Genomic DNA, 15,536 nt, shown 5'->3' with positions numbered 1-15,536 from the left:
TCACAGTTAAGATGAAGGAAGTTTCGAGTCATCCAAATTTTTATGTCTATAATTTTAAAGAAATTCAACATCCTCGTTCTAATCAGTTTATTTGGTAAACACCATTATTTGTAACTTTATTGTTTATTGTTTAGTGCACCAGACTAAACAAAAGGTTACTTTATTACTTTATTAAGGTTCTGTGAGGCGGTTCCCCTCTGGCTACTCCTCAGTTGTCTTTTTTTGATATACTTCAGGGATCTTAGATGTTATTAAGGCTTCTTTCTATGTGTAGTTGTTTTCTTTTTTTCCCTTTGGCACTATAACATTTTAATGATCTATTATCTGATTTTAACAACTTTAATTAAGAGGAAAAAGACATAAACTGATAAAATCCTTAACGTGTTTTCTGAAAAGCTCTGGAATAAATATCTTTGTTGGTTTATTGTTGGTGTTTTCAAGTGTATACGAACACATGGAGTCTGACTTTTTTTTTGCATACTGTAGAAACTATATTCAGGCCCACTGGGCCCTCAAGTACCTGACAGATCTTCTCATGTCTTTGTTTTTCCTGTATGATAGAAAATTGCTTTCTCCAAATCATTATCCACATGGTTGAGGTTCCAGCATTGCCTATATGGCTTCTCTCAAGACAAGTAAAGATACTGTATATTTCTTGGAATTGTGTGCTTTACACACTGTAACGTAACAAGCTACACTCTGGGTCCACCACTGTCTTTCATAAAGGCAAGGTTGAATGTATTTCTATTTACCAAATCTTTTAAGTAAAGTGTAGAAAATACAGTATCTGGGACACGCTTGGAAAATGATATTTCAAGGTGTCAGAATGTAGAAGCTCAAACTCAGTTTCTCATGTAAGATATCCACATCAGTATTTTTCTTTTTAGAATCAAGGTATGGCAAAGAAGGAAGAACTGTAAATGCTGTTTAACTTCAGGTAATTGTATTTATAGTTATTTAAGGACTTTGAGAATAAGGTCTTCTAAAGGAGAAGACAGGAGGAGTCACTGCTTCCTCCAGCTGAATGGAAATCCTCTGCTTTTGTTGGAAAATGAACTACTGTAGTTCAGGAATGAAAAACAAAAAGGACAATGCCCCATATCAATTGAAATGGGGCGTTATAAATTAAGCTTAGACATCATTAAAATGGTTTTACGCTGTGTATAGCACTTGTAAATTTATTATTCAAGATTATGAAATCAATGGTGGATTATCAGAGCACTTAGCCACTACTTCAGCCTTTATTTTTGCATTAGACGGTAGTTACGATGTAGGCATGTCTGAGAAATGTACTGTAGGTAGGACAGCCGTAGGGGAAACAGAAACACCTACTTGATGCAGTTGCTGTGCTGACTTTGTGAAATAATCATGGGAGCCCCAGAAAACGCCAATGGAGTGGACTGAAGGTCACATCTGCATGCAATTAATTCCATCATCTGAAACACAAAGGCATCCCAGCCGCTAACAGAGTAAGGGAAAAGAAAAAAAAACGCAGCTGCAGAGGAAAAATCTGTCTTGCGTAATATAAACCACACAGCTCATACTGATAAAAATTGTCTTTGTCTGTATCTAACTGGCTATCTGACTTTCTAGTCCTCCCTTTTAAAACATATTCTTCGTTAGTGCTGCCCAGATGTTGAAGTGTTTTTGATTTACTCAGTTGTACCATCAGGCAAAACATTTACAATATAGCAAAGAAAATAAACACAACTACCTGGGAGGGCTATACTGGTCTAAAGGTCTACAGATGTGGAAGCTAAACAGCTGTATAAGCCTATCATCATTTGCTTGTAAACCACTGCAATTTCAGCCAAAGAGAAAAACCCTTTGAGGGAGCAGTCTGCAGTGAATACTGTGTTGTGTTCCTAAGAATCGGTATTTCCGTCCAGCCATCTGCGCTGTCAAAATGAATGGCTTCAAAATCATTTTACCCCCATAACCTTTAAAGCAGCATTTGTTTATGTGAGTGTTGAAAGAAACCAGGGATATAAGCTTCTACAACATTATTTTTAGTTTGTTCCAGCCACCCTGAACACTTTGTGTTAAAAAGTGCATCATTTTCCCAGTTTAAATGCTCTTTACTATAGTTTCCATTGCTTCATGTTTCACCTTCTGTAGAAGTCCATTTCATTGTATTTATGAGTGTGTTTCAGGCATTTAAATACTTACAAGTCCCCTTTTTTCAGTTCTGTTTGTCAGAGTGGACATTCTCAGAAGACATTTTTTTTGTACTTTGGTGACAAAAATGGCACACTAGGGTTGTATTAATGTTACATGGATTTATAATATAATTTAATACATGGCATGATTTAAATTCACAGTTTGTAACTTTGTACACTAACATTGTTTGCCTTTTTAATTTTCCCCATATTTTTTAAGTTTTGTCAACATAAACATAAGATACAGTAGAGGTGTTTTTATAGATAGCGTCTTCATGCTCAGTGTTTCCCATAATTTATTTATTGCTGATGTGTCTGCTACCTGCAACATGTAACATTCTCCACTTTGAACATTAGTAATTGGGCAGTACCTCTCGTTTGAATGACTATTGGTAGAGTTCTGTTAACAGTCATTATATAAATTTGATGTTCTTAGAATTTACGGTTTTAAAGATAATAGAACAATTTTGATGACCAAATACCTAAAAAAACTCATATATAAATATTTAAAGGGCTACTGAGGAAATTATCACTTAATCTATAATTAAAGGAAAAGTAGGTTGTGTAGTTTTACCAGCTATTTTTTAACATTACAATACAGTCCTGAACTTCCATAAGAAAAGTGAAGGCACATAAGATAGAATAACAATATTAGGAATAATATATATAATAACATTCTTAGGAATTATTATTTTTGACTTTTGAATCTGTTATAGCAATCAGACAGAGAGTTATTTCTTTTTTTGACATCTTTGAGATGATACGATTTGCCTGGGACACAAACCGAAATTCAGTTTACAAGCACAAAAGAAGGAATTTCTTTAGTCAGTAATTCTGGAACACACTCTGTAGCTATATTGTTTAAGCTTTCTCCATGAAACCTTTAATGAATGGCTTAATGGGATTCTGGAATCATTAAGTTACTAGCTGCCAAAGAAGCATGGTGGGCCAAATGGCCTTCTACCACTTGTAACCTTTATGTAGCTCTGTAAATGATTGCCTTTTAAAACACTTGTGCTGGCATGTATAGTAGCTTACCTTTAGTGCCAGAGTGACTATCATTCTCAACAAGGCTCTTTTCAAACTCTTTTACTTGGATCACTCCATAGTTCTCATGAACTACAAACAGAGGCAAAGCAGAACTATTCAGAATCTCTTAAGGATTTTTAAAACATTGTATTATTAAGGTGACCATGTATTTAACTCAAAACTCAACTTCACACTGAAACATAAGGAATCCAAGATAATGCATGCTCGTTGATAAGGAATTGGTTGATAACCACAAAGCACAGGGCATTGCTAAGGGCATTATCTCTGACTAGATTTAGGTGATTGTTGTAGTACTGCAGGGATTAATACTAAGATCATTACTCATCTAAATTGTCATGATAGATGTCTCTGGTATAGCTATCCAGTTTTGAGACAATACTGATGCAAGTGAAGTAATAAACACTGTTTCTGCAGTTCAATTGACACATCATGATTTATACACTACAGTATATACAGTATGATTATCCATTATACCTGGGCAGACACTTGGCAAATGAAATTTACTCTGAATACATTTGTTGTATGATGTGCAGACAGCAGGACTGTACTGTGTAATTGCCCTTTTTGGGGTGCTGAAGAATAAGTAATAATAAGTAAAAATCAAGGAGTTCATATGGACCCATCACCTTTCTCTTCCAGGCATTAAAATAGCAAACAAAATATTTGGATTTCTAATTAATAATGTAAAGTTTTAATCAAATTAGATCTAATTAATCTAATTAAGTTTTAATTAATTAGACTGTTTTCAATGTTATGTTCAGTTTTGGTTATGATTCAACTAGAGGCAGTACAAATGAGAGAAACCAGATAAATTCCTTGTCTGAAATATCATACTCAGACTAGAGAAACTTAATCTTCCCTAGATGGCATACAGATAACTCATATTTACCCATTTACCTCATATTTACAGATGGGAATTGGGGCAGAGAATGATAAAGTATACCATGTTGTTTACCTACAGCATACAGTATCTAGGTAGAAAAGGGTCAATGGGATACATACTGTACTGTACATAAGAGGCAAACTGTACACAATTACCAGTACATTAATACTATTTTAAAAGTGCAAACTTCTGTTATCTGATAGATCAGAACATAAAAAGTAGTTAAATAATCTGAGGATCTCACCAGTTATTTCTTAAAAGGAACTGGGGTATCAGCTTCAACAAAATGGCTGGGCAGTTTAGACCAGATACCTACAACCCTGTTCTGAGTGTTAAATGCACTTCCTGTAGTTTCCACTTACATTATGAACCCCAGTTTGTGTTTCTTCAGTTTTTTAATTTGTCTGGGTTCTGTTATGAAATCGGTTGTTCCAACTGTGCTGATAAGTATTATCTTTTTTCCTGAAATATGAGGGCACAGTCAGCAAGGCTTGTCCAAACCTCTTGTACAGACCAACATTTAAACAGCAGGTGTCAGGATATAGACAATACAAACTAAAAGGTATGTATTGATTTCAGATCAGGATCAAGTACCAGGGGCTCTCCCAAAGTAAGGGAAATGTGTTATCATACACATGAAAATTAAAAAAACACCTGGAGATGATGGCATATTGATTAATATCATGAAAGAAAAAAACTGATTCAGCAAAGGAATTAGCCAAGCTTTTAAAGAATGTATATAGCAAATTTAAGTTGAAAAGAAATGTAAGAAGAAGAGGTTTGATCAGGTGGCATCTTCATTTACAAAGGAACACAGTTTTTCAATGTTTTGATTACTTTTGTTCCTGGAATGATGCCTGCCAGGGTTTGGAGAGCCATCCATCCATTTTCCACAATTAATCTAATTTTCTTCCAATCCAGGGTCATGGGGAAGCAGGAGATGGAGCCTATTTCAGCAAGCAACAGGAGCAATGGGATGGGATGCAAGTCCATTGCAGGGGAGACACACAGACACGCACACACTCACACCAAGACCAAGGAAGGAAACGGGAGCACCTGGAGGAAACCCACACAAACACAAGGAGAACATCCAAACTCCTTGTAGATAGCACCCCAGGACTGAAATTGAACCTGTGGCCCCAGTGCTGCGAGGCAGCAATGTTATTTTTTTCAACAGAAGTGGTATGAAATCTTAGAAAAGTAAGTCAGGAGGCCATCTTGGTTTTTGAAGGAAAACTATATTCCCAGAATTGAATTAGATTGTCCCTGGAATGATGCCTACTGTACAAAGTTTATAGTGTACTGGCACAACTGTTTGAAACATACTGTACAGTAAGCAGCTGGAGTTCACAAACGTTAGCCATTTCAATGTAGAAATGTATCAAAGTATGCTTTCCAAACGTGAAATAGACTACACATTATATTTGCTCAATTTTACACCATAGCACTTGATCGGTTTGCTCACCTTGATCTATGAATAACAGTTAGAAAAGCAGATCAGTAAAAACAGACAATTCACAACCAGGATTTATTTCAAGCAGTAGCATTTAAGGAAGACCTTAAAAAAACCCTCTTAAAATCACTATAGGCTTCCAGCCTAAGACTGCTTAGAATAATTAGACTGTGGGAATAAAGTTCTGCAAAGAAGTGAATTGGAAGGGCCAATGTTTTCTCATCCCTGCATGGAAATCCTCTGTCTCAATTGGGAAGGGATCTAGTTCAGGAAGGAAAAAGGTCAAGACAACACCCCATATCAAATGACTACGTGTTAGAAAATCTTACTTTGAAATAGGGAGTTATAAAGAAATCAAGCATTCCATAAAGACCTACTGTATATACAGTATACAATATATATTTCTTGCTGAGGTTTATTGTTGATTATCTAAGATATGATAATAGAATAAGGTTTGAAAACCTACACTTCTATAGAACAAATTCATAAAAGTATCAACAAGAGAGGAATGCTATAATCCCAAGCTCTGTTATTATATTTGAATATGCTTAGGAACACACTCAAAATAGGCAAATAAACATAAGGATGGCTTTGGGATTTTTTGTAATTTCTTGGATTACAAATTTTGTTTCATGCATAAAGCTCTATATTTTGATCATTTACTGCACATCATTTGTACATTGTTCAGGTAATCCAAATTTACAAAACTACATTTGAGCTATGCTTATGCAACAGTTTGTTTTTAGTTTTACAGTGCTTTACAGATTACTTTAAATATTTTATTCCACGTCTCCTATAGCATGATAAGGTGGGAAATAATGCTTTCTGTTTTGTTCCTGAAATGTGTACTAAGAAGGGAATTGCAGAAATTTGCTAAATAGAATAAAGTACAGTATACAGTATAACGGATGCGTGGCAACTGCGTTTTAAAAAGGGTTAAAACTTGTCTTTCAGATGCGTTAAATGGAGTAAAAAAAGAGTTCAGCGTTGTTTGCTACTTAGAAACTCCCCTCCTGAGTCACTGACAAATTTTAAACGTCCTTGCTTTCCTAAGATGATGGTATTCAAACTGACTCTTTCTTACACACCAGGGAGCACATAGGGGACATCCGATGAATGAGAGTCGGGTTCCCTAATCGAGCGCCGGCAGAGCAACATTACTGAAAGCAGCCCTGGAAAGCATAAAGCAACGCGAAGAAGGACTGCAAGAGAGGTTAATCGAAGTTCTTGATTACTTTGTTTAGGTCACAAACAAAAAGCTAAAATATATACGCATCAAAAGATCGCAAATTTCCTTCTTCAGAAGAAAGCTTGCTTGGGAATACAAGCTCACGTTTGCTGTAACATACTTGTGGAGTCCTTCTCATTTATTTTTCGATTCTTGGGCAAAGTGAGGGACACACAACAGACTACACATCTTGAATAAAGGTCTGTAATGGAGAGCGAAAGCTTGAGGTAAGTTTATTTCGATTTATAGCTGTAAACAGCTATAACAGCCGAACAGCCGAAAACAACTAATTGTACAGCGGAGGTTGTGCTGTACGTACAGTATGTGCCATGCATTGGTAAATGTCAGATGTTTTCTATTATCAATGAGCACTTAACCGCATGTTCGCTTACGTCTTAATGATTACCTGGCTGAAGTTGCACACATCTTTATTACACCGAATGCACGTTCTTTTCTTTAAGGGTAAAATTGGAAAAAGGAAAGAAACAATTTTCATTAATCTGTATTGTAAACCATTCTCTGTATCTTTACAAAACGTTCTCATTTTCAGCACACGTTATTACTTTATTTTAAACACTAGAGAACAATCCACTGCTAATTTAGCCTGATAGCGTCTTGTAATTAACTTTTTAACACAACTTAGTACTGTTACAAAATTGTTTTCAAGAGTCTGTGTTTCATGTAACTGTTTGAAATATCAGCATCGCTTTTCTAGGCAATGGGAAAGAGGGAGGCATTTACATTATTTATTTACTGTACTTGTTGTTTGTTGGCCCAACTTAGTTTCAAACATCTGTGAGTTATTAAAGAGAAGATGGCTTTCATTGTACATTAAGCGTGTATAGTCCATGGTACAGACTGCAGACATGGTGTAGGGAAATACACAAGTACATTACCCTTTTTTGTAACAATGTGAGATATATAAAATCTACAACCCCAAAACAAGGAGGAATTATCAATAGAATCATGGACTTTATATACCATCAATGTCTTTCAGATTACTTGAGTAGTCTGGAGGAGCTGAGTAGGTTACTTAGGTATTGTGTGATAAAGTTTAATTTTTTTCTGCACAGCTTTGAACATACTGAAAACAAAGGACCTGAAGACCACTGGAAATAAGGACCCATTGGTTCTGCAAGCATAATATTGAGAGCAACTATTTGCAATGCCAGAAGAATCCAGCAGAGACACAATGAGAGTCCCCAAAGCTCCTGAAAGAGTCATAATGGAAAAGACCAATAACAATGACTGTGTGGTGACTACTGTCCCACTGGTCAACGAGGTTCAACTGACAGCTGCTACCGGGGGAACAGAGCTTTCCTGCTACCGTTGTATGGTCCCATTTGGAATAGTCATCTTCATCGCTGGGATAGTTGTCACAGCTGTGGCCTACAGTTTTAACTCACACGGATCGATTATCTCTATCCTTGGGTTGGTAGTTCTATCCACTGGACTTCTCTTGCTGGGCTCCAGTGCTTTGTGTTGGAAAGTAAGACAAGAACGAAAGAAAGACAAAAGGCGTGAGAGTCAGACAGGCTTAATGGCGAGCCAAAGAAGTAGCTTTGCATAAGAAAATAAAAAATACTAACAAGGAAGAGAAGCAGGAACACAGGGAGTTTGTGAACTGAGGAGATGAGTCTTCTTGATGCCCTTTCAGTTATGAAAAGCACCCACCTCCCAGATTGCTCCAGGATCTCCAAAGAAGTGATAAAACATTCTAGCATTGAAGACATTGCTTTGAATTATAACAGGCTGGACTCATCTGGATAGCCTGGAAGATTTCTAGCCTGAATGGATTAGAATCTAACAGAATAAAGACAAATTGCTGTTGAATGGAGAATAGGACGTTTATCGTTTATTTATTTCTATGTCCTGTGGTATTTAGCTGATGGAATGAAAAGTAAATAAAAAAGGAAGAAAAAAGAACAATGAAACATTTGTAGTGACTGCTTTGAGCGCATATTTGAAGAAAATATGACTGCCAGTTTTTATTCACTTGTGGCATTGCTATTTGCCTAATCACTGAAATGAGGTACTTAAGAATTTAATTTTTATGATATCATCATATCTTTATCAAACAAGAAGTAACTACATATTGTAAAAAATACTATTAACAGTTAAATACTATGTCCTCCAAAACTTTGTAACTAGAGCCAGAGTCTTACCTACAGTATCATTTGGCAACTTAACACAGCACAGTCATAGTCTATTCTCTGTAATTACTGAGTTAATTATATTTGACAGCATAAAATATTTCTCCTGAAACAGTCACTCTAATTATTTTGTTAATATTTATAACTGTTGTAAATTTATTGGACTCAATAGTCTCTTGTTACTAGTGCCTTAAAATGAATAAAACAACCATTTCTGTGAATGTCATTGAAAGTAATTGAAGCAGTTTCTTCATTTGTGTAAATTATGACCTATAGAACATGGGTTCTGTTTCTTTAAATTGCTGAAGAATCTTATTTCTCACTTTGGTTTTTCAGAAATAATTATATTGTATAATAACCTAAATGTTTATACACAGATATTTTAAAATATTTTTTATATATATATACTGTAAATCCATTATTATTTTAATACAAACACCTACTACATAATTCACATTTCCATATGGGGTGCTGCAGCTGGATAGCCAAAAGCCTGTGGTCTAGTAAGGAATAAAGTTAAAAGCATTTGTAAGCATGATAAAAACAATCGGCTTGTTCTGTGCAGTTATGTCCATGTGCAGTATACTGTATGTCTGCTCAGCATTAACTGTATTATGTCAAATGGAAATAATTCAGAAATAACTTTTCTTCTCCTTTCACAGTATGTACCATCATATTAAATGAATATTGTAAAAATGGAATTGAAATGCCACATAATGGATTTCAAAACTATAATTGCTAATTATTTGTAATTCTATTTCGATTTTAAGCATTGGTTTGTAGTGTGCATACTCCCCGGTAAAAGAAAGCTCTTAACTGATCAGTTTGGCTCACTTTAGTTTTAAATAGCACAGTCTGTGCAACTAGCAGTTATATTTATAGGCAGCATTTGCGTTGCTACGCTTCCCCGTGACACCAGACACTATAATAAAATTATTGCTTGCGTCAGAGAGGCACCAACAACACACTTTGTCACTTTTTGAGGGCTAACTTTATCACCGGTCGAGGCAAACCTCCTGGAGGAAGAAGCTGTTGCGTTGCTTTGACACCTGACCCTAGGATCTCATGTTAATCACTTAGAGGTTGTTAAAACACAAGGGTATCTACTTTCCAAATAATGTGTCGCCAAGACCTACAATTAAGAAGAAACGAAGACGGAAAAAGGATGACATGATAAATAATTAAACAGGTGGTGCCAGAAGACTTGATCCCCTTATTGAACCTCACTCTTCAGTCAACAACCTACCTTCCCAAACAGCAGACTGTATTCCCATTAGGGATTTGTTGCATAAGTAGAGGAGATAAAAATTACTGCCTACAATGTTCCTCCCTTTGGAAACTTTAGTTGTTTAATCTCCAATCCTGAAAAGCTACTGAATATTAAAATATTAATTATATGTATACAGTATGTATAATTTAGGATGCTGGAAGTAAATAATATTACAGTATTAGGATATGAGTAAAACGTGTTTTACAAATGGGAAAGTAGAAGGATGTGCAGAATGCTTTTCGAATTATGATCATGGAAGTGCCCGCTTATCTAGCCCAGATCATCAGCCCAAAGCCTCACACAACACATTCAGAAAGAGTTATGCCTTGATGGAATTTTGTTGTAAGATCTATTTCATTATTTGCAGGTCCTCTGATACACTTATATAAATGAAAGCTGTTCTTGCTAGTATGTGAAAGATAAATTGCCACTGCTGCTGCAGCTTTCCTTCAAGCTCCTGCAAGATTTTTCATTTTGCTTAAATTACTCTCACGTCAGTGAGATGTTTGCTCCTGGTGCCTGACTCTGGGGGACACAAGCTTGACTCTAATATCACAACTAGATTTCAACAGCCCCAATAGCATTCTGCTACTTAATTAATTACTGTTATATAAAATGTTTGGTCAAAGTCAGAATACTGTTCAGGAAAGTTACATTAACAATACCCTTTCTTAGTTCAGCAGACAAGCATTATTCTAGTCACTCACATATTTAAATAGAGTTACATTCGGCTGAAGTGTAATGTGTGATGAAGAACCTAATCTGGTGGTATTAGGAGCCATTCAACAGCAAAATGGAGAATAGGTAAGTTAAAAAGCAAATTATTTCTCCATTTATAACATTTTGCTTCAAAGACACAAAATATCTTGCATTCTTAAAACTCTAGACTTTGATCAACAGACCACAATCCTTCAAGACTTCTGCTTACAAAAATATGAAAAGACCTTCTTATGAAAATATATAAAACAGACTTTTTCTAAAATGTTATTTTCTGATATATCTACACCATACCATAAAACATAATATCATAGACATTATAGACACAGCTGTCTAAAATGATACAAATAAGATGGGTTGATGAATTCATAAATGTTCTCTTTTAAAGGAATGAGATAAATGTAAGATGTCTTTCAAATATTTGCAATCTCATAACATTATCTGATTAAAAATTATTGCTGTCAGGCAAAACACCTTGTACATAGCACTCGTGCAAGTAGCAACAGCTACTCCAAAAACAAAAACAAAATACTTTCTAAAGTTTTTCAAACTTGACAAAAGCTGAGGAGTAGCACAGGAGACTCTTCATATTGAGAATTATATTGTGACCTTCTCGTTTCTGGAGAAGGCCAGTTTGGAGTTGAATGACTGAACTTGACAGTTTCATTGATGCACAGAGTCAAATAAATGAGCTCATTCTGGGCTCAGTGGTGGTGTCTCTGACAAAGCCATCTTTTCAAAGTCATACTCTGGGCCTGACATGACAGCTAGGCTCTCTCATTAATGAATCAAGCTGACTTGCTTTTCAGGCAAAAGTAGAATGTAATGCACTGTTTTTTTTAGTCTATGGAGAGCAAACACCTAGATTAATAGTGTCTCACAGGGATTCAAAATTAACATCTCCTTTTTACTAAACTTTACTTGTTTACTTGTTTTTAAATATTAAGAGTGATACATGCAAATTTTACTGTAAAATTATGGTGTTTATAATTCGGTCAGATTGCAATTGGACAATATTTTTTAAATCCACTTACTGTCGTTTGTAACTTGAAAATGGCCCCAAAATAACATATGTAGGATTGCACGCTTCTTAAAATTCCCCCAAAACTAAAAAAAAACTAGCAGTACTGCTCCTAGTTCAAAAGATTGTTAGGACAAGATATTTCTTCTCTGTAATATCTGTTCTTCTCTGTTTTCTCATGGATCTATCTTTTATGTATCTGTTGCTTGATTGTGCTGCGTTCTTATTGAATAAATTTTCATTTTACAAATATTTTTCAACTGCATACCTTTCTTTCCATTTTCAAAAATTTGGAATTGATTATTTATATTATAGAGACACTCAGCTGATATATTTTAAGACTTGACTTACAGCTACCCAAAGTAGCAGGAAAGATGAGGATCTTGTGACATGCTCCTCGAAAACTCCCACTTGTCAAAAAAATCTTTTAACGTGGTACATGATTCACAGTATGTCGATATAAGTGGCCCATCTGATGTCAGTACAAGCCTGACATTGGCATCCAGCAAGGTGCAGAAGTTACTGTCTCTTCCAGCCAAGAGAATACTGCCTAACTAGCCCTTACCAGACCCCACCAATGTACTGCCATTGCTAGTGGTCACACAAATCCTGGTCCCAGTCTGCTAGTGGGATGAGCCAGGCTAAAATCATCAATGTCTGGACCACCGAAGCAGCGCTGAAGTATATTCAGAAGGATGGATATTGAATAATACTTAAATTTTGGTGCACTAATCTTCAGATTATAAAGAGTTTTGATCTCAAAAGCACAAACTCTTCAGAAGAAACAATAGAAGCCCTTGGGTGCGGTGATTTCGGACAAAAAGTCTAGGACATACAGCACTTGACAACCCACCTGACAAAATCCATTCTGCATAGCCAGACACAATTGAATAAAAAAATTAACATTTCTGTTGGCACTGGGCTTTGAGAAGATAAGCAGAATTTTAAATTCTCATGCTGGTGATTGTGCTTTTTGTTCCGTGCAGAGCAGAATTTAACTAAAAAGAGACAACACCCAGAGTTTGGGAGGGGCACAAGGACTGTTGAGATTTTATAAAAGCTTTTCTCATTCCTGCATTTTCAGTCTGATGGAAAACTCCTGTCTGTATCCCTAGACTTCACCCCGCTGCCTCTTCTTAGTGTTCCAAAGAAAGAATGTTGTCTTTTCACAACTGGGAGAGATTTGGTGGGAGTTGATGCAAATTTTATTGTCACATTCTGTCTCTCCCTTCCTGAAAACCCTGGCAGTATTTGCTTTGGGAACAAGTAAAAAGAGTGACAGACTGAAGCTGTATATACTCACATTGACCAAGCTTGGAAAGTGAACTAATAGGGGAATAGAAGAGGTATTAGGGGACCTGGAACTATTAAAAGAACAGCAAGTACAGGAAATAACTACTGTTTCTACACCCTTTTCTTACAGACTTAAACAATGCGTATAACACCCTGGACCCCAGATGATAATTGTCAAAGCATTAACTTTTAACATTTTTTAATTTAAGTAAATATGATCTGCTATAAATCACAGTACACTTTAACAGTTCACTTTAAAATAGCCGTGCCTACAGTCAGCAAAAAGCTAGCAGCATCTGTTAAGTAGCTGGAAAGAAAGGTCCTTATCTCATACAGTATATACTGTAGCTTTTAGCAATGCCAATATTATATATAATATATATCAGCTTGATTCAGCATTACAAGTTTCTAGTATGGAGACATTGCATATGAAATTAGATCAGCAATCCTTACTAGAATATGTACATATATAGTTGATGAATGTCAAGTAGGTAGCTGCGTCAGCATGCATAGGCAGCAAAAGAACAAGTAAAGGTTTATTGTTACGATGTGTTTCATTTCTTCTCTTTTCAGCATGGAATAAACCTTTACTTGTTCATTTGTAGTTTATATATGTGCAATACAGTCTTTCTTTCATCAGAATGTACGGCTAGATTCATGTGTTGTGTGTATAAACATAAAAATAAAATTCAATTATTAATCCAATGCTAAGTTACAATAAATCCTTGCTTTATTTCTTTTCTAATGTACTTAATTTTGACAATCCGGAATTTGAAAAAGTAGGTCATGCTTAGCTGTCTTGTTAGAGTTCTTCGAACAATTAACACTGATGGTAACAGGCTAACAGAGCATGTAATGTAGTATGCTGAGATTTTTAGTAGGCCTGTAATAATATTCCATTTAAAAGATTAATTCTTAAATTGCAGGCAGTAGGCTTTCAAGTGAATACTTGTGTTTGAACTGGGAACTGCTCAATGGATAGAAAGAGCACAGGGCTGCAGGGTCCTATTGCAGTGATATAATCAGAGGAGTACCACATGGATCTATATTAGGACCACTTCTTGATTTGGCAAGCAGCAGATGACATTTAATATATATTTAATGTATAAGTGAAGAAAATTGGAAGCAGGCAGCAAAAACATAAACTGTCAATACAAAATGGGAAACCTTGAGCTTGAAAAAGCTTTTATGAAAAAGACTCCAGTCTTATGCTGTCACATAATTTGCATCTTCCAAAACATGTGGGAAAGCAATTAAAAAGTAAACAGGATATTAAAATATATAATAAAATAATTTAAATAATGGGATGTTATGTTAAAATATAAAATGTACTTGTAAGACCTTGTTTGCAATACTGTGTTCGGTTTTAGTCACTATGTTACAAAAATGTATTGTTGATTTGGAATCAGTCTAGAGAAAAAACAGATAAATTCCCAAGCTAAAGGGAATGTTCTATACTAATAGGCTAAAAGAACTGAGCCTTTGATAAGTGATAAACAGAGAAGACTATGAGTGTACATGAGTGAAAAATTTACTAACAGCCTCCTCAGAATCAGCAGTGAAACATGTGGTAACTATGTTGAAGTGAAAAGGGCAGAGGAAGTCTGAAACAAGCATCCCTAGCTACTGTATGTTGTTAAAACTGATAATCTGTCTTCGTTCAAGAAACCACTAGATTAATAATAATAATTGCTTACACTTATATAGTTCTTTTCTGGACAATCCACTCAAAGCGCTTTACAGGTAATGGGGACTCCCCTACACCCCCACCAATGTGCAACATCCACCTGGATAATGCAACGGCAGCCATAGTGCGCCAGAACGCTCACCACACATCAGCTATTAGTGGGGAGGAGAGCAGAGTAATGAAGCCAATTTATAGATGGGGATTATTAGGAGGCCATGATTGGTAAGGGCCAATGGGAAATTTGGCCAGGACGCCGGGGTTACACCCCTACTCTTTTCGAGAAACGCCCTGGGATTTTTAATGACCACAGAGAGTCAGGACCTCAGTTTTACAGATGAGATCCTCAGACCAAGATAGAGTATTATTAGCAAACGTGCTAGATGGCCTAATGACATCTTCTCATTTGTAACTTTTCTTACAGGACACTCTCATTTTAATTTTAAAAAAAGTCAAGGTTATATAATTCTTTCCAAAAATCACGGTTACCAAAAAATATTGTTGGAATGCCACCGATGAAATTAATATGTTATGGTATTACATAAACATACTGTAACATTTTATTAGTGGTGATTGTATTCCAAAAATGGCTTATAAATGATCTTGTACGCCACAGAAAAACAAA

The 15,536-nt window shown here is 35.7% G+C and overlaps 1 protein-coding gene across 1 annotated transcript; it reads left to right on the top strand.

Annotated features, from left to right (window-relative positions):
• Window positions 1-6,928: 6,928 nt before the first annotated feature.
• Window positions 6,929-9,158, top strand: tmem100a (transmembrane protein 100a). Its single transcript, XM_088927447.1, has 2 exons — window positions 6,929-7,000; window positions 7,847-9,158. Exon 2 carries the CDS (start codon window positions 7,939-7,941, stop codon window positions 8,341-8,343), a length of 405 nt encoding a protein of 134 aa, XP_088783573.1. The 5' UTR covers window positions 6,929-7,000; window positions 7,847-7,938; the 3' UTR covers window positions 8,344-9,158.
• Window positions 9,159-15,536: the final 6,378 nt, after the last annotated feature.

This window comes from Atractosteus spatula, chromosome 11, assembly GCF_055471065.1.
Source record: "Atractosteus spatula isolate fAtrSpa1 chromosome 11, fAtrSpa1.hap1, whole genome shotgun sequence".
NCBI classification, from domain to species: Eukaryota; Metazoa; Chordata; class Actinopteri; order Semionotiformes; family Lepisosteidae; genus Atractosteus; species Atractosteus spatula.
The sequence above is the reverse complement of the archived record's forward strand: the minus strand, read 5'-3'. Positions and strand labels throughout refer to the sequence as shown.